The 27,805-nt window shown below is 42.2% G+C and overlaps 1 protein-coding gene across 1 annotated transcript; it reads left to right on the top strand.

The window, feature by feature from the left end:
- Window positions 1-2,246: 2,246 nt before the first annotated feature.
- LOC307146271 (putative methyltransferase YdaC) lies at window positions 2,247-16,611 on the top strand (the record flags this gene model as incomplete). Its single annotated transcript, XM_079850169.1, has 3 exons — window positions 2,247-2,286; window positions 4,428-4,865; window positions 16,415-16,611. The coding sequence occupies exons 2-3, from the start codon at window positions 4,430-4,432 to the stop codon at window positions 16,609-16,611; spliced, it is 633 nt and encodes a 210-aa protein (XP_079706295.1). The 5' UTR covers window positions 2,247-2,286; window positions 4,428-4,429.
- Window positions 16,612-27,805: the final 11,194 nt, after the last annotated feature.

Here is a 27,805-nt window from a genome sequence, read left to right on the forward strand (position 1 = left end):
GTACCCAAAAAAAGGGGGATGTTTTGCAGGGTGGTATATAGGGCTTTTAATTGTATTAACTGCCCTAATAACGTTAGAAAATTATGAAAAAATGACATGACAATTTATTGAATCATATATTGTAATGATTATTATATCAACTGATAACGTATATTGTGCTTAAGTTTGTTGACCATAATGTACCCTCATGCCAAATTTGTACTATCTTGATGCAGGATACTGACACCGCTACAAAGAGCACTTAAATATCTTATCCTTTATGGGAGAAACAGCGGAGGACCTCATCAAAGATTTCCTGGTAAGGCCAGATTACTTTAGAGATGTGAAAATGCTATGGCTGTCCACTTCAAAATTAGCCATCAGACTATGTTCAGATATATGTCTGAAAACAGCCTGAAGGCTAATTTCAAATATAGAAACAATTACTTTAAGCTAAAATCAGAGTCCCATGTGCTGGAAAGTTTGTGCAACTTATATTTATGTCAACAACAAATTGGAGTAAATTGTATAATTAGTTAGAAGTATTAGTATTATGTAAACTAATTTGGGGGGAAATCCAAGCTGTATTGATTCCTTATTCTTTTTTTCTTTTTCTTTTTCTTTTCTCCTTCCTAAATTATTTTCCAGGTGTTGGAGAAGGAAGAGGCTGAAAAAACTCTTAAGCAGAAACCATGGAAATCTTTGTCATCAGAGATGCACAAGCACAAGCTGTACCCATGCACAAACATTGGATTCATATACTTGAGGGTCAAGAGGTTCTGAGGGACTTGCCGTCTGTCGCAAATGTTGAAAATCTGACACGAAATTGTGTTTGTGTGGAAGTAATGTATAATAATTCAATAAATATCGATTTAATGAAAATTATGTGTCTTTTTTATTTGATTTTGGACAAGATTAATTAATGTTCCTTAATGGGAAATGTTTTATTGGATCCATATCTTTTTGTTTAAAATAAATAATTTCTATTAACTTGTATTTTTAAAAATGAGAAATAATTGTGTTATTAAATCAATATATATTTAATTGGAGAAAACAAATCATTTCTAATACATATTTATTAAATGAGAATTTTTGTTTTGATTAAATCTATATATGTTTGTTTAGATCAAAAATAGAATTTAAATTAATTGATTTTTTTCAACAAGAAAAATATGCTTTGTGCCAAGTGTTATAAAATAATTTTCATTGACATAGAAAATATTGGTAAGGGCAAGTTATTTATTTTTCATTGGCTCAAGTTATAAAATATAGATGTGAACCATTACCCTAAAATTTTTTAATTGGATGAATGAAAATATTTTTTCAGTGTACATACAATAATTAACATCACTTTTTATTAATTTATGAACGCATAGACATGTTTCGTAAATAATTAGTTAATCATTTACTAATCACTTGTAAATGACTTGTAATGGAATTTACAAAACACATAAAATGTTAGTATATCACTTGCTAATCATTTATGAATGTTTTGTAAATGATTAGTTCATCATTAACTAACCACTTATTAATGACTTACAACTGAACGTTATTATAAAGTGTTACCAGTATTTTTTTTTTATGTTTATTTGAATTATTTTATATTTGTATAGAGAATTTTTAGTCCCTTTCAGAGTGTTAAATTAGCTTTATTAACCTGAATTGAATGTTTTATATTTTGTAATTAATAAATACATTGATTTGAAATCCATTTGACTACTGTACATTTTTTGACAATTCAGACATTAGTTATGTGGTGACTGCATCCATTTCAGATGTATAGAATAAGTTATATAGTAGCTGAAAAGTATTTATAGTGAAACAGATTTATTGTTGTAGATTAATAGTGTGGGCCCTGTGTGGGCTTAGTGAGGGCTTCCTGGGGGCTAAGTGAGGGCTGCCCGTGCAGGGCCAGCGCTAAGGGGCCAACGTTTTGCCAATGAGCAAATTCTCATGGGCCCTGCGCTGGCAGCCTGCTGGGGGCCCTTAGGCTAGCCCTAAGTGGGCCCGTAAAGGGCCAGTGCTGGCTTGTTTGCACATTTAGCCGACCTGACATGTCAACGTCCTGGGCAACTTTCCTCCACACGATTAATGTCTCTATAAAACTCTTCAGAGAGATCATAGGCTATAGCCAAAATCAACTGTTCTAATCTCTCCGCCATTTTTGTTCTACTCGCTTCCGACGCTTTTCAACGGTGTAGCACGACGTCCGCTGGGGGCGTATTGCGTATTACGGAGCTGATTTCAACTGCCAGTGTGAAGGCGGCGTGAGCTTTGGCTTTACATCGCATGCGATCTACTCGTTCAGTGTGAGTAGGTACCTTGCTGAAATCGCACAGACATCGCACAGTGTATGCCCGCCTTTAGGCCTTATTCTTAGGTGTTTGAGGTAAGTACATTTTGACTTGGGGTCTTTAGGATAACAAGCGAGCGTGTTGCTGTTTTTATTATAACTATAATCAATGTACACGCCTCAGATGTTGTTTGTGCAGTGGGTGGAATTTTAACACGATCGCTTGTTTACTCGCGTGCAGACATTGCCTTACTGCTGCTACAACACGCGTTGACCGTTTTTGATCAATTATTTTATGTAGCCTAAACTATGCTTCGCCTATATAGTTGTCAAAGTATTTGTACTGCTGCTATCTTTTATAAGACTGTCGCTCCTAGAGAACAAAGTGAATATCGGAGCTAAATTTTACTTTACCACGCTTAAGACTCTCCCAGTTCCGGAATTGTCATTGCACAATCGGACCAGTGTTGCATGATAATTTGCACGTAGGGCTGGGCAGTAGGCTACAGCTAAAATATTTATCACGATATAATCTTTCATATCATTCCGTATCCATATTTTTTTTTAAAGACCAATAGATTTTTTTTTTTTTTTATTATATATAACCACTATATTTTTAATTTACCCAATTTATTAAGACAAAACAACAAATAATTTTAGCTTTAACAGTAAAACACAAAATAAAATGTAAACACATGTTTTTTCTTGTAGCCTATAGTCTCTTGGGGCATGAGGACGCAGTGAGCAAAATATTAATATACCGCATTCAATTGTTTATTCAAACCATTGAAATAACATGGATGTTTGTAAAAAAACATAAAAATGTGCATACCGTTTAAAGTAACATTTATAAAACAAATGTAGTTTCATGAATTGCATAAACAAATATGTACAAAACGGCAGTATGTATTTATGCATAGCTTAATACAGCCGAAGCGCCGATCACACAGATTGCATTTAAAAACATGGGATGCAGTGGAATGGAAAAAAAATCCCCACAAAGGCTCGAGACATATTTTCTAATTCGTTTCTCTTTTAACTTTACATGACTTTCTAAAGGAGTGCAGCGCGACACGAGTGCAACAGTCAAAGTTTTCCATCTAGAAAACGCGCAAATTATGCGTTCTGTGTGAATGGCTTGGTTTTGAAGTAACCAAGATTTTTTTTTTTTTTTTTTTTCACAATGAGAAAAAAATATTCTCTAATATTTCCACTATTTCTCTAATATTTTGAATGAACAGCGCAGCCGCCTCGCATCTCGTGGGTTCAACTAGATAGGCTAACAAAACATTAAAACGCAACAATTGACATTCCCCATTTTTATCTTTAGGATAAAGACCTCCCTTATCCTTTCAACAAAATGTATATCTCTACTTTGACAAATGCAAAAAACATATGCACACTCACAATGTCTGGTTTTCAAATGCACATTTCAAGGAATCCTTGTTCAAGGATTTGCATCAAATGTTTATTTTGAATTTCATTATTAAAAACAGTATATTTTACATTAAATGCCCATTCTCAGTGTTTTTAAGTACTATTTGTAACAACGTGAATATGAAGGAAATAATATTATCACATAGTATAGTCAAATGGAAATCACTTTTTACAGGACTTTTACACTTTTATTAGTATATTAAAATAGTTTTAAAATATTGCTAATTGTACGTCACACTATCTTGTGCATGCACGAATTGAAAAGTGATCTTAATAAAAACATATTTTTGTTAAATTTGGTAGATGTGAAAATAGCACATTCCTTTTTAAGAAAAGTACGTGTTTAGGTGGTGCAAGACACTATAAGCCATGCCCCCCACTTCTGCTCTGTGGCTGCTGGTCTGAAACTGCGGTTCTGCAGCTGTAAAGTATTGAAAGAGCCCTTGAGTAGACAGAATTGCGTCATCTTCATTCTCTCCAACGGACCATTTTTTACAGCAATGGAGTCTCTCAATAATTCCCTGAAGGCACCAAATACTAACAGCGCAGTTGAGTTGCAGCAAATCAGACTATTTGTGCTCAAAATAACATCTGCATCAAATTAACTTTAATTCATGCTAGTGGATTATTCCTAACTAAATGAATAGATTTAGGGGATGTTATCAGACAGGATAGGCTTGTGTAAAATAAATATTTATTTGTTTTGTTGTGTGTCTAGAAATGCTGTCTAACAAAGTGGGCAAACAGCTGGGTCACCCCACGTATTCTTTATCTGGATGGTTGGTGACCAAATTCCTTAAATGGCACAATCAGATTTTGGAGGAGAATGCAGTGAAATTGAGCAACATACAACCCAACGACACAGTGCTGGAGCTGGGTCACGGGCCGGGCCTCGGTCTTCAGGAGGCCTCGCAGCTCCTCGTGGGCCCGAGAGGGAAACTGCTGGGTGTGGACTACTCACAATACATGCATCAGATGGCCAGCAAGCGCATGGAGGAGCAGATCTCCAGAGGAAAGGCTGTGTTGTATCACAGTGATTTGCTGACCATGCCGATAGAGGAAAACACTGTTGACAAGGTGTTTCACTGTAACTGTTATTACTTCTGGCCGGATCTCAAAGCGGGAGCGAAAGCGATCCACAGAGTGATGAAACCAGGTGAGATCACGAGAACTTAAGTTATTCAATACAATCTCTAAACCAGAAACGATAACTTAATTTTTCATCCGAAATATAAACATTTGTGTGATTTATTCAATCAAAACAGTTTTGAGGTTAAATTAATTTAAGGTTAGGTTTATGTTAAACAATAGTTATCCCTGTTGGTTAAAGGGATAGTTCACCCAAAAATGACAAAAAGTCATTAATTACTCACCCTCATGTCGTTCCAAACCTGTAAGACTTTCGTTCATCTTCAAAACAAATCTTGAGAAATTTCGGTCCGCGCAACTACCACTTTGTCACTTCAAAAAGTTCATGAAGAGATCTTAAAATTAATCCATATGAATCGAGAAAATTCTGAAAAGACTTGCTTTATATGATGATTGAATTTAGGCTTTTATTCACATATAAACATTGATTAGCGAACAAACAGAAGCTCAACCGTTCTTTGACGTGGTAGAAAAAAACCATAACTGGTTCTTGCGGAAGCTCAGACGTGCTGCGTACACGGGAATTAACCTAATTTGTTCCTGTGGAAGCTCAAACTTGCTGCGTAACACGAGAATGAACCTCATTGGTTCTTGCAGAAGCTCAAACGTCCTGTGTAACACGAGAATGAACCTCATTGGTTCTTGCAGAAGCTCAAACGTTCTGTGTAACACGAGAATGAACCTCATTGGTTCTTGAAGAAGCCCAAACATATGGAGTTAATATTGTGCCATAATTAAACAAACAAATCCAGCATTTTGCAAACAAACTCGATCTGCTTTGCAAAGGAAAACTCGGCTCGCAAACAAACAGAAAGCAATGTGCAAGTCCAAAGGTCAATTTGAGCGAAAAGGCAGTGGAGTAACACATGCAGTGTTTTGCAAATATAAATAAATGAGCCTATAATATTTCACAAATAAATACAAACCATCCTTTGAACAAATACCAAATCTAGTGCATACAAATGCATATCTGTCTGTTTTGATTGTGAGACACTTGGCTTTTTATGAGATCTCTCGGCTCGATTTTCTCACAAATGTGTCCAGGCAGATTTTCTCACAAATGCAGTTGAGCAACTTCCTCTTCTAAAACAGTAGATGGCGCTAAGCTAGGGGATTAATTTAGCGCTAGTCTCCCGGGAGAAACACTGATTTGAAACTTGCCTTTGCCAGAGCTGAGGAAAATGACCGGTGAACAGGCGTGTTTCTGTCTTACTTTATCTATAATTAACCTTTTTGAGGTTTTCTTTTGCAAAATGTTTATTACATCTAGACAGATTAGCACTTAGTAGCAATTCACTCTCTCTAGGATAGGGGAATTTATAAGCTGAACGCCCTGCCATTATATGTTGCTTTTTTACATTTTTGTAAAAACTTTACATTTACTGAACGAGTCTATTTCTTTCGTTCTCCATAAATTAATGAGAACATTTCATTTAATTGAAAGGAGGGACTCACTTATTTATTTAGTTGGATTTCAGTCAGCTTAACTGTGTAATAAAGTAATTAATGAACAAAACAAACAATATACAATTGTTTCTTAAGTTGCCTGTGACGTATGCAGTGCCCAAATTATTATTATTTTGGGCAGACAAATGAAACCCTCCTTTCAATTAAATGAAATGTTCTCATTAATGTATGGAGAATGGAAGAAATAGATTTGTTCAGTGTAGACCGAATCACTAATGTAGTCATTTCGCACACGTCCGATGTAGAAAGTTTTTAAAAAATGCAACATATGATGGCAGAGCTTTCAGTTTATAGATTCCCCTATCCTAGAGAGAGTGAATTGCTAATCTGTCTAGATATGTAATAAACATTTTGCAAAAGAAAACCTTAAAAAGGTTCATTATAAAGTAAGACAGAAACACACCTGTTCACCGGTCATTTTCCTCAGCTCTGGCGAAGTTACTGTATTTGTTAATCTTTGTTAACGTTAGTTAATACAAATTACAGCTGTTAATTGAATTAGTAAATGTTGAAATTAACAAAAGCCCTATTTGGACTGGACTAGTTTAACATGGAGAGGTGGGGTAAAGTAATAATTACCAGAGCTTCTCTGTGATTTTAGTCCCGTCCGAATGTGCATCTCAGTAATCATTACGGACAATGTCAGTAAAGATTACGGCGACTTTTACCTTCAGTAAAAAGGTCCGGAAAAATTACCTCAGGTAATAATCCCGTGTGAATAGACCCGCTGTAAATATGTACATGAGTATTTCATCATTTCCTGTTTAAAAGTAGTTTTCCGTGGTTTTTCAAGTATGGAGGCGCTTGAAAAAGCATTCAGTTGCGTTCTAGATGCTGGGACAAGTCTGTGGCAAAACTCAAGCGTTTTCCACATACCATTCAGATCAGAAAGAAGATCGAAAGCACTTGTTAGAGGCACGAAACTTCTTTTAGTGTTATGTAAGTGCCTATTACCAACACAATCCAATCTGAAGTTAATTAATACATTGTTCGACCAGACATAATAGGTTATATGTGTTTGCGGACGTGATATCAGGAAGCAACGCAATATGCACATGACGACAGGAGGGGGGGGGCGTCGATGCATAAATCGATACTTGGTTACTCACGTAACCTCGGTTCTCTCTAGAGAGGGAACGAGTATTGCGTAAGGAACTTACGCTACGGGAAAAGTCATCTTTTCTCGAGATACTGAAGCCAAAAAATTATCCTTAATTTTTCATAATTTGTCAACGCAGTGCAGCATTGTCCTTCACAGCAGAGCTAGAGCGGGCAATACTGCGTGCTCATTGGCTGCCGCGCGGCAACTGCTTAAGCCTACCAGTGAGCCCCGCGTGACGTCACGCCCAATCAGGGCACGCGCGCCCTCGCACGTCACAGCCCGCCAGAAGGGGCGGCGTCAGAGCGTATATAAACAGGGCTCGGAGGCTTAATTCTCTGGTTTCTGTCGAATGAAGCGACATGAGCTCGAGGCGCAAGCACGGCAGGGAACGCAATACTCGTTCCCTCTCTAGAGAGAACCGAGGTTACGTGAGTAACCAAGTATCGTTCTCTTACGAGAGGGTCTCTCGTATTGCGTAAGGAACTTACGCTACGGGAACCCTTTGTCAACGCCGTGCGCGCCATGCATCCACACACAACTCCAGGGGGAGGGGGCCCGGGGAGTGAAGAGTGGGGAGAGAGGTGGCCAGCAACGCGGGCCAACACATGTACATAAGCACCCATAGGGAGAAACAGAGCGGCGCAGCCGGTCTGTATATAAGAGCTTTCCCTGAAAGTGCGGCTCGACCAGAAGAGTCAAATCTAATATCCAGCCTGCGAAGAGCAGGGCATGAACATGATTTTAGACTGCAAGAAGTTTAGCCTGCAGGGCGGGAACTTCCAGGTTATAAAACCTAACAAATGTAGACGGGGAGGCCCAGCCTGCTGCCGTACAAATGTCATAAATGGAAATCCCACTGGACCATGCCCACGATGAGGCAACGCCTCTGGTGGAATGAGCCCGTATGCCCAGAGGGCACTGCAGGTCTTTGGACGCGTATGCTGTCGCGATAGCATCCACTATCCATCTGGATAACGTCTGTTTCGAGGCGGCGAGACCCTTGGTGCGCCCACCAAACGAAACAAAGAGCTGCTCTGAGAGCCTGAAGGCTGCAGAGCGCGTAATATAAAGCCTTAACGCCCTGACAGGGCAAAGGAGGCTATTGTCGACCTCGCTGGCTGCCGGCGGCAGGGCTGAGAGGGAGATAACCTGTGCTCTGAAAGGAGTACCCAACACTTTAGGGACATAGCCATGTCTGGGTTTGAGAATGACTAACGAGTCGTTAGGTCCAAACTCGAGACACGACGCGCTAACTGATAGCGCATGTAAGTCACCCACGCGTTTTACTGAGGCGAGGGCCAGCAGAAAAACGGTTTTGAAAGTGAGGTATTTGAGACCCACAGAGTCTAGCGGCTCGAAGGGAAAAGCTTTAAGGGCCTCCAGGACCAAAGACAGATCCCATATCGGAACCGAAGGTGGCCGCGGAGGGTTCAGCCTCCTGGCGCCTCGCAGGAAACGGGTAACGAGTTCGTTTCTTCCAAGTGCGCGGCCGCGCGCCGAGTCGGCGAACGCAGCAATCGCCGCAACATATACCTTGAGCGTGGAGGGGGACCTGCCCGCGTCCAAGAGCTCTTGGAGGAAGTTCAGAACCTGTGGAACCTCACAGGACTGAGAGTTCAAACTCTTCCCTGTACACCATTTATTAAACACTGACCATTTAGACGCATAGAGCCGCCTCGTCGAGGGGGCTCTGGACTGCGAGATCGTGTTAACTACCCCTTCTGGCAGATCAACGAATATTCGTTGATTACCCACGCATGCAGAGACCAGTGCTCTAGATGGGGATGCAGAATTGACCCTCGGGCTTGAGAGAGAAGGTCTCTCCTCACCGGAATCGGCCACGGGGCTGTGTCTGACATGTTCACCAGCTCCGGGAACCAGGGTTGGTTCTCCCAGTGCGGGGCTATGAGGAGCACTGCGCAGCACGTTTCCCTGATCTTCGCTAATACCTGAGGCAGCATTGAGATCGGGGGGAAAGCGTACAACGGGACACTGGGCCAAGCCTGGGCCAGCGCGTCCTCGCTCTTCGAAAAGAACCTTTTGCACTGAGCGTTCTCGCTTGTGGCAAAAAGGTCCAATTTCGCTTCGCCGAAGCGGAGCCACAACGTCTGTATCGTCTGGCTGTGTAACGCCCATTCCCCTGGGGGAACATTGTCCCTGGACAGTTTGTCCGGGCCGTCGTTCAGGTGCCCGGGCACGTGCGCGGCTCTCAGCGAGCGCAGCGAGCCCTGAGCCCAGACCAAAAGGCGTTCTGTTAGAGCGCGCAGGGCTCTGGATCTGAGTCCGCCCTGGCGGTTCACGTAGGACACCACTGACATGTTGTCTGAGCGAACTAGCACGTGGTGTCCCCGCAAGTATGGGAGAAAATGCTTCAAAGCTTTCTCGACCGCTAACATCTCCAGACAGTTTATATGGAGGTTCCGCTAGGGCTGCACGATTAATCGAAAAAAAATCACGATCTCGATTCAGACATAAATGCGATCTCATTTCTTAATGATGGCGATTCACTTCCGGGTATTTCCCTGCATTCAGATCATGCTGCATTCACGCGTTATTGGTCACACTCACACAATAACAAAATAGGGTTGTGATGGCAGACCGACGATTCGTGTACACTAGTGGTTGGGAATGGAACATATGGCTCGCGAGCCATACCTGGCTCTTTGACAAAAACCATGTGGCTCGCAAGCTCTCTCACCCTTTACCAACAAACTAAAAAAATAAATTAAGACACATCAACAAAGATCGGCTCTCTGCAGAAAAAGCAGCCAATTACAATTCCCTTGTTGTAGGCCTACAGCCTACCGAAGTTAATGAAAAGTGTATGATAATAATAATAATATTCAAGTTGTAGGCCTACCGGCAAAAATGCGTGTTCAGTGCTGTTCGCGAGTGTCACGAGTCACCACAGCAATCAACTAACCGCTTACGTTTCTGTGTTAAATTGTAACCTACAGCTCCTGCACTGGATTCAAGCAGCTGCAGCTTGTTTAAGGTAATGGCGAAAACCATTTTAGAACAGCAGCGAAAATGTAAAAGTAGGCTATATAAACTTTAATATATCCTTATTGAAACGGGTGCTTTGCTGTGCTTTTACTTTCACTTTTGCCGCAGAGACTCTTTTATGTCCTATAAATGTGTCGTATTTTTGATAATCCGCGCAGATTTCAGTTGATGATCCTGTTTAAAGTTATTAAAAACAAAACGTGAATGAATGAGAAAGAAAAGAGCAGGATGTGCATTATATTGAAATTAAATATTAAAAGCGCGATAAGTCGCGAAAGAGAACTGAATTATACTGACAGGATGCTGTGCGCGCGCTCTGAGCGCAACACGGACAAGCAGTAGTCTCCGGTTGCGCGTCTAAACGGCCAAATAAACACAGAAATATTTCAAAATGCCAAGTTGAGTATTCCCGTAAACACAGTAGATGTAAGTACTATGTACATTCTGTGCCAAATGGAGCAAAAATCACAGGTTCTATTTAGTTATTTTTATTTATTATTGTATATGTTAATGTTCTCTTATGTTCAACAACATAAAGCTTTAAAATTATTCACTTTAAGGGGTCTAAAATAAAGAAAAGAGACAACTTTTTGTTACTCCTGCACTTTATTATACTGAATTTCCTATGTTTTTGTTGTTGTTGTTGTTGTTGTTGTTTGTACTTGATTGCAATACATTTTGGTTGAAAAAATGAGAATCGTGTAAGAGAATCATGATCTCAATTCCCATGGAGAAAAATCGTGATTCACATTTTAGCAAGAATCGTGCAGCCCTAGGTTCCGCTCTGGGCCCGACCAGGGGCCGCAGATTGGTCTGCCCTCGTAAAGCGCTCCCCAACCCATGTTGGACGCGTCTGTCGAGACCACTTTGCGGTGTGAGATGGCTCCCATTGTCACTCCCTGACGGTACCATTCGGGCGCTAGCCAGGGCTGCAGGGCTGAGACACAGACCTGAGTCACGCTGACTCGAGCGCTGCACGAAACCCACGCTCCGCGGGGTACTTTCGATTTCAGCCAGCATTGTAGCGGGCGCATACGAAGTAAACCCAGCCATAGGACCGCTGCGGCTGACGCCATATGGCCTAACAGCCTTTGGAAACGTTTCAGAGGGAGGTATCTGCCCTTTTGGACGGATGCGGCGAGGTGTCGAACACAGCGCGCGCGCTGATCTGACAGCCTGGCAGTCATCGCCACCGAGTCCAGTTCTATTCCTAGGAAGGAAATAGACTGACTGGGGATAAGTGAGCTTTTGTCCCAGTTCACCGAAAGACCCAGGCTTTCCAGATGACTGAGAAGCGCTATCTTGTGAGAGATGAGTTCCTCTTTTGACTGCGCTAGAATGAGCCAATCGTCCAGATAGTTCAGGATTCGCATGCCCTGTTTTCTCAGGGGAGCGAGAGCTAAATCCATGCACTTCGTAAATGTGCGGGGTGCTAGGGCCAGGCCGAACGGCAGGACGGTATATTGATACACCTGGCCGTCGAAGGCGAATCTCAAGAATGGCCTGTGACGGGGTATAATCTGGATTTGAAAATACGCGTCTTTCAGATCGAGAGATATAAACCAGTCCCTCGGGCGAATTAGCGCGAGGATCTGCCTGGTCGTAAGCATTTTGAACGGCCGTCTCATGAGGGCTTTGTTCAAATGTCTCAGATCTAATATGGGTCTGAGCCCGCCGTCCTTCTTGGGCACGAGGAAATAACGGCTGTAAAAGCCCGCCTCGGTCAGAGAAGGAGGAACTCTCTCTATCGCCTTTTTTCGCAGCAGCTTCGCTATCTCTGCATGCAGCAGATGGGCTGCTTCTGCGTTCACTTTCGTTTCGGTCCGGGCTAGAAAGCGCGGAGGCCGACGACTGAACTGTAGCGAATAGCCCTGTATTACTGTGTCCAGCACCCATGTCGACACACCCGGAATAGCCTTCCATGCATTCGCACTCATAGCTAGGGGTCGAATGGCCTCTGAGTCCCGTCCGTCGCATAGCGCGGGACGAGGAATCTGCAGTGGCGGGCGCGCGCTGCGCGCTGAGACAGTGCTGCGAGACGGGGACTCGCTGATAGCAGTGACCGGCCGAATTGCGCTGGGAGAGCGCGCGTGAGTGTTTACAGCAGAGTGTGAACGTGGGGGAGCGGGCACAGGACTCTTTATTAAAACACGGCCGGTGGCGGTGGCGATATCTGAACCCTGAATGTGTGAGACAGAGCGAGCAGTGTGTGGTTGTGAGCACTCGTGAGCGGGCACATTTCCTACACTTATCGCTCGAGCGGCAAGAGCGCGCTTTATGCGAGTGTGCTCTGTAGGGTACACAGGGGGATTTGTGCTTGTGTGTAGAAATGAACACTGGGTTGTGGGCATATTTACTACACTCATAACACTGTCGGCATGAGCCGAATGGCCAGATATTATGCTCATATTGTGATTTATCTGGGTCGCCGTAAAAACGGTGTTTGAGTGCAGGCGAGTGAGTCGACAGACTGGCTCGTTGGCTGCTGAAAACACTACTGCAGTAGCCTTTTTTAAGGGGACTGGCAGAGGAAGACAGATGAATTTTGACGGCGGTCCGGCCGCAGCGGGACCCGGCCGTCTTTTCCTCCCGACGAGTGCTAGGAGGACTTCGCAGGCTCGGGCTTCAGCGAGACTCGAGGCCGAGGCCCTCGCGGGGGCGGCGGCCTGCGCTGGCTGGTTGAGCGGGACCTAGGGCGGCCGCGCTGGCGCTGCTGAGTGGTCGGAGGGCGGGAAGAGCGCTGGGCAGAGCTGCGTGCAGGAGGCTCTGTGCTAGAGCGGCCTGCAGCGGAGCTCGAGCGGCGAGGCAGGAAGAGGCTCATAGCCTGTGATGCCTTCTGCACCTCCGTAAACCGGTCCACAAGGCCACTCACTGCTGGTCCGAAGAGGCCGGTGGGGGAGAGCGGGGCGTTAAGGAAGACGGACCGCTCTGATTCTCCCATATCGGCTAGCGTCAGCCACAGGTGGCGCTCTGTGACAGTGAGCGAGGCCATTGAGCGACCGATAGCTTGTGCAGCTACCTTGGTAGCGCGGAGAGAGAGATCTGTCGCGCTGCGCAGGTCGGTCAAGGTGGACTGGTCGGGGCCCTTCTCGTCCAGCTGGCGGAGGAGGTCGGCCTGAAGGACCTGAAGGACCGCCATCGTGTGCAGGGCTGAAGCGGCCTGTCCGTTAGCCGAGAAGGCGCGGTGGACGAATGCCGAAGTAGTCCTGCAGGCCTTGGACGGGAGGGCAGACTTTGAGCGCCATCTCGCGGATGGGGGGCAAAGGTGCGCTGCGACCGCCTGTTCGACCGGAGGGATGTTGTTGTATCCCTTCTCCGCGGCTCTGTCCACTCGGGAGAGAGTAGCTGAAGCTGAAGAGCGGAGCCTGGCCGAAACCGGAGCGTTCCACGCTTTGGAGAGTTCCTCGTGGAGCTCGGGTAGAAAAGGCGCTGGTCTGGACGCTGTAGACTGGCGGCGGTTGGGCAGGAAGCATCCATCGAGCCTGTTCGGTGGAGGCACCGCAGGCGGGGACCACTCGAGGCCTAAGAGCTCGACTGCCGTCGTGAGGAGGCGGAGAAGCTCGGCGTCCACACCGGTATGGGTCCTGCCAGACTCTCTTGAAGATGAGGCGGAGCGGAGTGAACCGGACCACTCTTCGCTGTCTGACGCCAGAAGAGAGCAGCTGTCCAGAAGCGCGTCCACTTCCGCTTCATCCTGAGAGGCGACGGCATCGCGGGCCGTAGCCGGCGGCTGCGCGTCGGGAAGCGGGGGAGGCGAGGGAGAGAGCGAGGCTCGCGGGAGGTGCTCCGGCGAGGGCCTGGCTCGAATCTCCGGCTCCGGTGGTCTCTGCGAGCGGCGTTTCTTCTTACGCGGCCCGGAGACAGTTGGAGCGGGTTCTGCATTGAACAAGGCGAGTCGAGCCCGCAGGGTCGACATCGGCAGTTCCTCGCAGAGTTCGCAGCCGCCCGAAGACAAGGCAACGGCTGCATGGTCACGTCCCAGGCAGAGAGCGCAGGCCACGTGGCGGTCTCTGTCGCTGAGCGGAGAGCGGCATGAACCGCATGAAACTCGAGGTATTTTGAAACAAACGCCTTGCTCTTTTAGTGAGTGCTGCAAGAAAAACACACACAAAGCAAGCGAGAAAGGATATATCGCCGGATAGCTGAGCTGGCACGGCAGGCTGAAGGCGGCGAAGATTCGACCGGCTTCCTCAGGCTGTCCTAGGCTGGCTCGTTGCTGGTTTCGACGGCGACGGCTTCTCTCAGAGTGCAGCGATGCGAAGAGCTTCGCTGAAGAGACAGAAATCAGAGAATTAAGCCTCCGAGCCCTGTTTATATACGCTCTGACGCCGCCCCTTCTGGCGGGCTGTGACGCGCGAGGGCGCGCGTGCCCTGATTGGGCGTGACGTCACGCGGGGCTCACTGGTAGGCTTAAGCAGTTGCCGCGCGGCAGCCAATGAGCACGCAGTATTGCCCGCTCTAGCTCTGCTGTGCCGCCTGCTGCACTGCGTTGACAAATTATGAAAAATTAAGGATAATTTTTTGGCTTCAGTATCTCGAGAAAAGATGACTTTTCCCGTAGCGTAAGTTCCTTACGCAATACGAGAGAACCTCTCGTAAGAGAACCCACTTTTGCTAGTTTTACTGAGTTATCTTATCCCGTGTGAATTGGCCATTAATATTACTTATACCATGGTCTGGGTGAATACTCGATTCTGATTGGCTGCAGGGTGTCCATTAAAAAGTGATAGAGGACAAACCGTCAGCCGTAACCAGGGAAACCAAGTTATTGTTTGTAAAAACTTTAGATTTCGATTGTAAAACTAATTAAAATATAAACTAATGTTTTAAAAATGTGTTATTTGGCAAGTGACCATGGTATAAGCGGGTTAATGCCCTTCGAGGTGTCCATTATCAGACTTCGGCGGAGGCAACTGTCCGACGCGCACGCCTCGCAGTCGTCCATCAATGGACACCTCGAAGGGCATTAACCCTTACAGACGTCCTGTGGTAAAATTACATTACTCCAGCTACCCTTGTAAAGTTAATCCCGTCCGAATAGGGCTAAAGATTAATAAATGTTGTATAAGTGCAGTTCATTATTAGTTCATACTAATTAATGTAGTTAACTAATGAACCTTATTGTAAAGTGTTACCAATTAATTATTATTTTAACCATTGTTTAAATCATTAACTGCTTCGAAAAGCATGCTGTTAATGAAATTGTTGAAACATTAGTTAAAAACAATACTACAACACAACATAAATACATAAACGCAACAGTACAAAGGCGATTTCAGAATGCGCACTTTGACATTTGTAATATGCTGAGGTGTCTAGTCCGCTCGCCGAGCTGATGTTCACTACTGTATGAATATGAAGGGGAAATTCCCAACTTTAGACAAAACCATTTACATGCTTAGGACATTTGCGTTGTAAGAATGTACAGGGAAACCTCAGATATAAAAAACGGTGTCTGGTTAGGCAATGTTTTCTCAGTGAAATCATATAATTTCCTATTAATTCAATAGAATGCGTGAGCTTACTAGGGAATACCAATATTTTATGACGTCATGAGCAATCCAGTTCTCTCTTTAGTTCAGTGGACCGATCCCAGTTTTACAAATACAACACTGTTCTGATAATGTTCGTGTATGTGGTCTTTATGAAGTAATTTGTTTTTAAAATCATTGAAAATAAGTAAGTTTTTAAAACAAATCAATGCTTAAGTTGCCTTAACAGAACACAAAATAATTTTATTTAATAGACTTTTTTCATTAAAATGATAGTACCAGCATAACAATTAGAGTGAAAATGCTTATTTGAATTGCTATGAAAAGGTTTCGCATTAATGACAGCATGCAATTCACAAGTTAGTGATGATTCATGTGAGCATGATTTGAAAATGAAACTTTGCATACGGTGAGTCTAAAAGTTTTAGGGCCACTCTGACCCAACATTTAATAATTAAAACAATGTGCAAATTATTTTCTGTTCCTCAGGTGGAATTATGGTTACAACTCTCAGACTAGACAGTCTTAAAATAGCAGCTTCTATGGGAGTGCTCACTGGAGATAAATGGAGACCTGAGGTCTACATGGAAGCGCTGGAGTCCTCTGGGTTCACAGATGTCCGAATGGAGAACAAAAGAGAGAAACTCATCAAATTTCAAGCTATTTTTGCCAATGCTGTTGAATGAAATTCCTGTGTTATGTATTGATATGTTATAAGTAGGGGTGTAACGATACACGTATTCGTGTATTGAACCGTTCGGTTGGTATGAGGCTTTCGGTTCGGTTTTCGGTACGCATTTTCAAACCGAACGGTTCGTTGGACCATTGGACCAAAATGTCGTTATTTCAAATGTAGGCGTGTTGCGCGTGCAGCGCGCTCATAATGTATGAGACGCCGGCGCAACCACAACATTGCCCAACATCAAATGGCAAACGTAATGCAAGCGGAACGAAACTGCTCGTTATTATGTGGTTGAAGGACCGTTTATCAGTTTGGACCAGTGTGGCGCGGCTCGCGATCATGCGACACTGTTACTACACAGCGCTAAGAGATCCAGTAAAGAAAGCATTTTAATTCGCCACAGAAGTAATAACATCTCTGCGAGATCTAGTGAGAAGCACTCACATTTCTCCGTTATTAACGGATCAAACAGCGCTGACGTGGAAACCAGGAAGAAACATTGTGCCATGAATAACTATCCAGTTAGCCTGGTTAAAACCAGACCATTCTCAGTAGTAACTGAGTTATGGTCTGGCAAAGCTTCTTTAATAACTCATTTCCAAAGGGGCGTCACCAACGGACGTCGCTCAAATGCCTCTGGGCGCAATTGGATAGACCTAAAACTCCTAAAACCAATCAGAGCGATCGGTATCGTGTAAAACCATATGCTGTGTCCGAATTCGCCTAAGTTACACTACGCGATAAAAGTATGTACTCTTTTTGTGAAGAAAATGTATTTACTTTTGAATGTGTAGCAAAAAAGTAGGCAAGCTTTGGGACATACTACTTCGTCATCTTTATCGGACGGATATGTCGCTTGCATCCTGTCACGTAAACTGCCCTGTCAATCATCTTGTCACAGTTAAAATCATCTTGTCACTCTATTAAATCTAATTTAATTTCCTACCGTTTCGGAGAGAAATGTAGTAGCACGTTCATCTGCCAGTGGGTCTTTCATGGAGACTGTCCTCATGTGTTTGCAATTTTAATATAATAATGCATAGGGCTGGGCGATTTAAATCGTGATATTGTTATGCGCATCTCGTCAGTGGCATTTACTACAAAGAGCCGTAGTTAACTGACAAGCTGAGCCATATCGCATTAAAATCGCGGACGTATCGCCAGCGATAATTAATGCGATATGGCTCAGCTTGTCAGTTAACTACGGCTCTTTGTAGTAAATACCGCTCCATCTGAAAGCAGGTGATGGCGATTTACTACTAATCAAGGAACCGGCTTTACTGACGAGATGCGCATAACAATATCACGATTTAAATCGCCCAGCCCTAATAATGCATTTAAAAGTTGGTGCGCTTCACCAACGGACGTCGCTCAAATGCCTCTGGGCGCAATTGGATAGACTAGACCTAAAACCAATCAGAGCGATCGTCATCGTGTAAAGCCCGCCTCAACGTTTCTGATTGGTGCCGCGATTTCGACGGCATGGAAATGGGCTTGAATGAGCTCTTTGCCAGACTACTTGCAGAGCAAATCTAAATTTGCCGGAAGTTGTCTGGGTTTTTCCAGGCTACTATCCAGTGTCCACAGATCTGCAACATTCACCATGGATTTACTGTAGTAACACTTACTGCAACCATGGAAGTTTGGCAGGAATAGTAGGCTATAATGCCTTCAAGTAACATTACGTTGGTTTTATTTTGACATTATGAATACAATTGCTGCCCTCAAATGTCAATCTGAACTAAAATAAACCTTTGTTTATAACTACTACAATATTACATTTAATTTTTTCCAAGGAGCTGTTTTGTTTTATATGCTCCTAAGAAGAGTCAATTATAACTCCAGAATTGCTCAAGTAAAAAAATATCATACTTTATGATGTTAGTTTTAATTTAAAAAAAATTCTCTGGCATTTCTTTCTTTTTGCTGTATCGAAAACGTACCGAACGGAACCGTGACACAAGTGTATCGTACCGAACCGAACCGTGAATTTTGTGAACCGTTACACCCCTAGTAATAAGATGTCTGTCCTTCCACACTTTCTCAGGATCCAATCTACTCCAATTTGTTGTTAAGATATAAACATTTAAACTGGCTGTAATAAATTATTTTCATGACAGATTTATTCAATCATTTATTAAATTCATGTCAACATGTCAAGTAACAATATAGCATGCAATATAGTGCATATAGCAAAATTATTCTAAGCTGACTACGAACTATGACATGGAATGGCTTTCCTGTAGTATTGACATTTTCTGTTACATTCGGTCATGGCGTATTAAAGAGTGAAAATAACATTTATTGTTTGATTTTCGTCATAAAACTGACAGAATTTGAAAGCTGAGACTTGGGCTATGTTCACACTGCAAGCTCAATTCTGATTTATTGCTCCGGCCCGGTTTACACCTGGTGTTAAGATGGGTTTAGGTCGATCGGATCCCCATTTACACCTCTTTTCCCGTTTACGTCTCTCTTGTCCACTTCTGTCCTGATTTCTTTTGAGGGGAGGTTCTATGGGCGGATATCTGGTGATTTGTTGAATGTGTGTATGTGCAAATATATATCGTTCAGACAGTTCAGGCCAGGGTTAGCTCACTAACGTTAGCCACCTAACGTTATCTATAAAACGAACTACAGGATATGTAATTGAAGGGCATTGCTTTCATCAGGAGCGCTCACACATGATTCTAACGTCACATTTACTATTATAGCAAACATGTATCTCTAAAAAAAAAAAAAGAACTTAGCAAGCGCTAGCTCACTAGCCACCTGGCTACAAACGTACCTTGCATGAGTTCTGTTTGCTGGTGTAACTTTATGAACTTAAAGTTAAATCCCCCAGGCATTAGCTTATCTGTCCTACTGGTGTCATGAGCGCTCGCATGATTCTAGCGTTACATTTACCATTAGAGCAAACATGATTCAGTGAAACAACACGTATCACTTAACATTCTAAAATACAAGTTTTAGAATAATGGGAAATACTAGTGTTCATACCTCTGACTGTCAATCGCAATGTCACATACAGTCCTTCTCTTTAGTGACCCCCAGTGGACGTTTGTGTTTCAAAACTGTAGCAATATGTACCTGATGGTACATATAGAGTTGGTAAGTCCTGCCCATCCGTAAAACCCCACTGGACCTCTAGATTGAAAAATCGTCAATGCAAGTGAATGGGAGAAAATAATTATTTTCTGGTTCCGTTTGAATTGTGCCATGAATGTGAACATATGTTGTCTGTGAATTTTTTTATATAATTTTTCATGTTACGAGTTTGACAGTATATTGTATGATTCTTTGGCTAGCAGTTGTGGAAAAGACATAACGAGAAAGACTACATGTCGCCTGTGACGTCACCCCATAACACATTTCCCTCCACTTGTCAAATCACGGTGCTAATGCTGCGCTAATCTATGGAGACAGATCGAGATGCCTGTGTGTTTTGTACCCAAATGTCACCATTCAAACCAAATGGGCTGTTCTTTCTTCAGATTCCCGCGTCGAAAGCAGCGAAGAGTTGTAGTTCACAAAGTGCTCTCACACAAAGTCTAACCGTATCAGACTTCTACCCGCTAAATTGTAGCTTTCTTCACAGGAAAAATTATATTAAAAATTCACAGACAACATATGTTCACATTCATGGCAAAATTCAAACGGGACCAGAAAATAATTATTTTCTCACATTCACTTGCATTGACGATTTTTCAATCTAGAGGTCCAGTGGGGTTTTACGGATGGGCGGGACTTACCAGCTCTATAGAGAGCCTAAGTCCCTCCCCTTCCGGTGGACCACCATGGGACCTTATTTCGGAAAAATTTGGTGTGGTAGTCAATGGCGAGAGACAACAAATATTTTGATCTCGTTTGAATTGTGCCCTGAATTACACATATGATGTTTGTCAATTTAAAAGATACATTTTAAAGTCAAGAAAGTCGCAGCTTGATGTAAAACTGTTGAGGTATAAGACTGTGAAAATACGTTACAAAGACTACAAACCCAAAAGGCGCACGTGACGTCATACCTTTCCTCTCAATGAATGAAGCTAACTTTACTGAAGCTAACGTCTGTCATTTTTTCTATAGTCTTAGGTTATAATCGTAACGTTACGCTGTCATGCCTGAGTGTTTTGTACCAGACTGCACACATACGAGCAACGGTGACGTACATAGTGCGAGACGAGAGATGTAGTTCATTGAGCGATTTTCACATAAAACTTAGGCCCCGTTTACACGTGAACGCTCGCGGGTGAAAACGTAAAAATATTTTACGAGATGTGCCTTTCGTTTAGACGGCGACAGCGTTTTTGGGCCTTAAAAACGCAAAAAAGTGAAACCACCCTCCAGAGTGGAAATCTTAAAAACGCTCCACCGTCGCGTTCCCGTCTAAAGGGTAAAAACGCAAAAGTATGCTAGACAGTGAAGGCACCGATCACCGGTCCATTGCCACCTAGCCGCCTGGAGAGCATACTACATCGAATTTCACACAATTTTGCGTCACCATATGCACGCAGATTTCCCCCCCAAAACGCTCGTCTAAACGCAGAATAAAAAAGTGATAAAGCAACGCCACTTTTGCGTTTTCTCTTCAGATCGTTTCCGTGTAAACATAGCCTTAATGTTACTCTTCTGTTTTATGACAAACTGCGACTTTCTTGACTTTCATAATTATCTTTTAAATTGACAAACATCATATGTGTAATTCAGGGCACAGTCAGAGAATGTCTAATAGGAAGAGAATTGGCACTCTCTGGTTACTTTCGGTTTCTGGACTGGCTGCAGTAACACATCTCTGTCCATGCGGGGGCGCTCGCAGGCGAGTGCAGAATGAATGGAGGTCTATCGCTACACCCCTCAAAATCCACTTTTCTCATGATATAATTTTTTGTCTAGTAATTTGAATGTTGTATTCGAAAGGAGATGCAAAGAAATTACACATTGCTGGGTGTTAGATTTTTTAGAGTCACGTATTTGCTTTAAAAAGTCTTAAAATGTCAATGACGTCATACACATCGTACGACCAGAGATACTGCTTTACGGCAATCCTTCAGTCACTTTGGTGCTTTCAGCTCTGCACTTTCTTTTCTCTCGAGGCATCGACAACACAGCTGACACAGGTAAATACACGTGCTAGACGAGTTTTTGTTTTGTTTGTTTCTGGTCCCGCTTCGGATGCCACGATGCCATCAAGCGTATCTCTGGTCGTAATCAGTCCTTTACTGACCAATCAGCGTTCATTAGCAGAATGCTAGCTTGTTATGGGCAACAACAACTCAACCTGTAAGAAATCGAAAGGACATAAGTACTCGTTCATTCAACTTTCGTCCTATAACCCATGTTGAACTTGCAAAACCTACAATAAAATCTGAGATTTCTCAACGGCAATCGGGTGAAAGAGACAAATTTAGCCGTCTAGCCCCATAGACTCCCATTCATTTTGCACTAGCCTGCGAGCGCCCCCAGTGGAGCTCTGGTGGAACTACAACCGAAATTCGGTACAATAGGACTTAATAGGGAGTGCCAAGGCTCTCCGTAGACGGGCTCTGGCACAGTTCAGACGGAATAAAAAGATTTAACTTGTCTCTCGCCATTGACTACCATACATATTTTTTCCGAAATAAGGTCCCATGAGCCGGAAGCGGAGGTGAGGGACAGGCTCTCTATTTGTGGTGCTGCAAAAAAGTGTGCAGAGGTATGTTTTCCTATGAGACCAGGGGTCCGTTCTTCGTACGTCGCTAACTCACTTAGCTGGATTTGATTGTTGGCGATTTGGCATGATCTTGGATTGTTTGGTTCTTCAACGCTCATCCTGGACTTGCTGTCATAGCAACATGTGCGCAAACTTAAACCTGCTCGGGAGCAGGCTTATTTCATGTTAACAGGATTAGATCCCGGCTTCATAAGTGGAGCTGATATGGGAAGTCCAGCGCAGCGCGAGTGCACTTTCTTTCTGAGATATATTTTTTTTCTCGTGATTCGTGAGATTGTCGTTTTTTGTCGCTTTTATGTTTAAAAAACAGTTTTAGTTTTTTTTTTTTTTTGTGGCATTTCCAAGCCACTTAAGACCCAATGTTGTAAAGCAGTTTTTTTTTATTTTTTTTTTTTAGGCTATCATAATTTTTTATGAAGATCATACAATCATGACCATGCCGATTACAGATATGTCACTCAGGCTTCACTAACGTCATTGGTACCATAAACTATAGGCTACCATAGACTGCCATCAAGGCCTCAATGAAGGGGATTATGTGAACAGAAATGGGGTTCACAATGTAAATGTGCAGCCCAGTTACTATTGTGATTCTTAATATTCCAGATTAGTAATATTATATCAAATAAAAAAAAGGCAGTTGACTAAAATCTTCCATATCACAAATGTGAAAGCAAAATGGCCAGGATCTGTGCATGACTTAAGGATTTTCAGAGATTCACATTTATGCACATTATTTGAAAGTGGTAAGAAAAGTTCCACAATTAAATATCAAGCTCACTGTATTACATACACTTATGCTGATCCTAACAGAACTGCATTTTTTCATAGGTGATTATGACATGTTCCTGCCTGCAGACAGGTGTTTTATGACCCCATTCCCTGACCCAAACCAGTTACAATGCAGCTCTAGCCAGGACAAGGGCACACAATGAAATGAACTTTGGATAACTAAAGGGAAGATTTCAGTGTCTGAAAAGTCTGAGGGGTTGCACACCTGACAGGGCCTGTGACATTGTTGCATGTGCCATATTACACAACATTGACAAAAAAACCCCCACTTTTAATTAAATGTTTAATAAAAGACAAATATGCTTAGTTCCTTGAGTTTTATTTCAGTTGTTCTTTGTAAAGAAAAGCCAGTGGTCAAGTGCCTGTAACAAGAGATATTAGACACATGCCTCAAGCAACAAATAAAAAGGAAAAGTTGGCTATACACTGCCCACCTGTAGGCCTATGTCTCCTCTGTCTGTGCAGACTCTTCTGTAGGCCTTTCTGTAGATGTGGAATCCTGCAACTTTTATTGCAGCCATAAAGCATACAAGTACAAATGAAGTAAAGTTATTTATGCACTTGCAGGTAGGCTAGTTCCTCCATATGACAGTTATCTGAGAGGGTTTATTCACTGTCCAGTGCAATGGAAACAAATGGACATTACAAAGTCTTATACTTTCTTTCCTTTGGAAAGTTAGAAAATGTCCACTTACTACACATATTTCAGCCACCACTTTCTTGGGAACAGATACAAGTGTTGGTGTATTATGTAAAAGTGCACAAAAGAGGAAAACACAATGTCATTACAATGAACTACACTGGGGAAAAATGTGATCAATAACTCATGGCAAAATATGTGTACATTAACATAAGTTTATCAGTTTTCACTTTCACAATCCAAAGCAATTCATCATTACTCAAGATTTAACAGTTGAAATGACTATACAGCCTTAATTTAATGCAGCAAAAATTATCTTACAGTGTAGGCTACTAAGATCTTTTCTTTTTTTTTTCTCAGCCTTTTTCTTGGTTGCTTTTATAAACAGACAACAATTTATTTAACAGTGCCTTTTATAAAACAGACTATAATAGGCTAACTAAAAATTACCATTATGTAGAATATTTTTGTACTTAAATTTTATTTGTTCCCATGTTCTAGTATGGTGACTGACATTACAATGAACAAAGTAATTATGCAATTATTAAAATACAAAAATATAGGCTAATAAGTGATCAAAACATCTAACATGGCCACTTCTAACGGATTTAAATTGTCTGCTACTTTTTGCCAGCCCTCTCTCCTGGCTTTTGCAGACTTTGAGGTGTTCCCTGGCGTTTTGATTAAACATTAAAATTCCGAATAAACTTCGACTATTAGTTCTTGCTCTGCTGAGGAGAAAAACTGAGCGCGCTCTTTGGCCACGCTGAGCAGCCAATAGCAGCGTTGCTGATCAATGTTTCTACTATCGATACATATCCCCTTTTAACCAGCGCATGAACGCGCAATTATCTCAGATAACTCAATCCAGCGATACTAATCATATCCGGCAAGTGTGTTCGAAGAACCGAGTAAGCCAGATCATGATTCGCACGATGATATCATCTTGGATGTGTCATTTGATCTCGGATGTAATAAGCAACGTACGAAGAACGGGCCCCAGGTTGGCTTTACTATTTTTATTTTTATTTTTTCCCCCTAGTATTATTTTTCTCTCTATTTGTTTTTCATTTTTATAGAGTTGTCTGTTCTTTAGGAAATTTATATGGGTTCGTATTGCCTTTATTTGTGTTTAAAAAATAAAATAAAAATATCGCCAGAAGTAGTAGGTCATCCGGGTACTTTTTGTCTACTCTTTTATGAGTACTGTGAATTCGGACATACTTCTTTAGTCATACTGGTTTCGGATGCAGCAAGTGTTCTGACTGTTATTGCTTTAACGTTCTTCTTGGAAATTAATGGAGTGTCTTACATAATTTCCAGTACTCAGAATCAGGGGCGTAGGAGCCAAATGAATCCATTCCATTCTGCAACTTTTAAATACATAATTAAATTTTTTAAAACGAAATTATAGGCTTAAGTGCAGGGTCCGAAAGTTGGTCGTTTTGTCGCTATGGTTACACTACACACACACACACACGCACACACACCGTTGGCGGTGCGCTCAAAGTCATCTGTCAGTTGTGCAGTTACCCAAAATCTCCTGAATGAGGATAAAACCCATCATGTCACTAGATGAAATAAAATCGACTAGCAAAAATACAGGAGGCCGCCTTATTCTTGTTCAGCTGCTTAATCTCGTTGTCCAGTCGACCATGATCGCGCACCGCTCGCGCATGCCATGCACATCTAGGTAGGCTACTCAGAACTCAGACACGGATAAATGTACGCAGCAATTATATATAATGAATGTTCCTGGGAGATCCGTAGTTGCGCGGGATGTGGAAGCGCGCAAAAGTTCCATAACCTTCTACTGCCTTGAAAAAAAAAAAAAACTCACGAGCTGCTGGCCGCCGCTGCAGATCAATTTTGTCAAGTTCAGCACAACGTTGGCTGTACAAAAAGTGTCCTGGCCTTGAATGACAAGGTAAGGAAAATATGTTTGGCACATTGTATGGGTCACTATATCATAACAAGGTAATACAATGTGTAATCAAGTGATGTCAATTCCAGCGTTATGGACGTGACATTTGCAGTACAAACTTGAAATATAAATTCTCAGAAAATGCATTTAATAGGCCTACCAATATATTGAAACTGTTTATATATCCATACTCCCTTAATAAAGAAATATCAGTCTACACATGCGTTTTATATTTAATATGAGGGAAATAGGCTACACATGCCATGGACATAACACAAAAAATCTTTAACTTTTAGGTGGCAAAATATATTTTTTTGTAATTCTGTGAATTAAACTGCAAACCAAAGTACTACCCACCGGATGAAGAAGGGTCGGCTCTCCACAGAACAGAACATATTCATTTTATTTTATTATTTATGAGGAAAAAACAATGTTGCAGACTGAGCGCTCTGAAAGCGGCACTAAAAGACTGTTTCACAGAGACCTCAAACAGAAAGCACAAAGCCTTTCTTTAAAATGAATTTCGTTTTGTATTAATGATATCTTAATTTTAATCAATGTTTCATCAACCAATTGCTAGGATTTAATAAATAAGTAAATATAGCAGACAATAGGCGCCGGCGCATGAACTGGAGCTTGTCTCATTAATGAACCGAAACTCAGCGTATAAGGTAGCCTACTTGCCTGACAGAACTGAGAAATATCTATAGAAAGCTTGAAATGTCTTATTTTAAACAGAACAATTCAAAACGAAAGAAAACAGACTGCTGCTTGTGTAATCCCTATGAAATGTGCATTTCTCTCTGGCGCGTTCACTACTGCGAAGATCGTGAGTCAGCATCGTCAACTTCATCTATGCAGGGCACTGACACAGAAAACACTTGTTTATTAATAAACAATTGAAATGTCTCCTTGCTATATTTTACATATTCATAATCATTACTTTTGCCGGTTCTTTGTGACAGCTTTTAGGTGCTTTATTGGCAGCGCCACCCTTAGGAGATTTTTTTCAATCCCTGTTTTGGCAGGGGAAAAACTGATCAGAAAATGTAACGAAACGTTGTAGAAATGTAGTGGAGTAGAAAGTATAATAATTGCTGCAAAATGTAACAAAGTAAAAGTCAAAAGTAGGCCTATGCACTATTGATTCTACTTAAGTAAAGTAACCTACAGATAGGTAAAGATACAACTACTGAAAAATGTAGCCTACTTCAGTAAAGTAACGAAGTAGGCTATTTGTACTTCGTTACATTCCACCACTGCTGATTAATAGTAATGTAAATGCTAAATGTCCTAATACCTGTTGATACTACAACAATGCAAAGAATAGGCTATGCTCTTAACCTTGCATTTTTTCACATATCTTGGAAGACTCAATTTCTCCATTTCTTTGCACAAAACTCTCCAGAAAATGCCATTTAATGGTTTATTTTTCAAAAAAAATTCACGGGGGGGGGGGGGGGGGGGGGGGCATACCCCCGGACCCCCCTAGGGAGAGCCCCCCCATATAATAAATCCCAATTGAACCCCTGGTTGTAGTTATATTAGATTGGTTCTCTCTGTTTTTATAATCTACCCAGTCCGTCACTGCATATACCATCTTACAACCAAACTAAGTAGTACAGTCTGTTCCCAAAAGTCATTAGAAATGAGCTTTTAAGTACTTTATATATAAAAAAATAAAATAAAATAAAAATCGGGGAATTTCCCCCGAACCCCCCTAGCATTTACTGTCCCCCCCAGGTTCAAAATTGCTGTACGCCCCTGCTCAGAATAGAAATACAACAAACCACTTACTCTAGAGAAGGCAAATAAATGAACGGCTGAACATGCAATCCAGAAGAACAAGGTATGATTTGTGTATTTTTTATGGCTATTAATTAATTATATGTTAACTGTTTTCTTGCAAAGCCTGAGCTCAACATACACTGTCATTACACACATGAGCCACTGGTGGGAGCCATTGTTATTTTATTATTTAGTCTGATTGCACTGTTCCCCTTCTACTGAGAATCAAAATAAGAAAACTGCACACGAGAGAAGCACTTTAGAGCAACCCAAGAACATGTGCAGGTAGTGTATATTTGACAGACATGACATTATATTAATTGAATCTCATTTCTATACAGTTT

The sequence above is a fragment of the Squalius cephalus genome, assembly GCF_949319135.1.
Source record: "Squalius cephalus genome assembly, chromosome: 18".
Classification (NCBI taxonomy): domain Eukaryota; kingdom Metazoa; phylum Chordata; class Actinopteri; order Cypriniformes; family Leuciscidae; genus Squalius; species Squalius cephalus.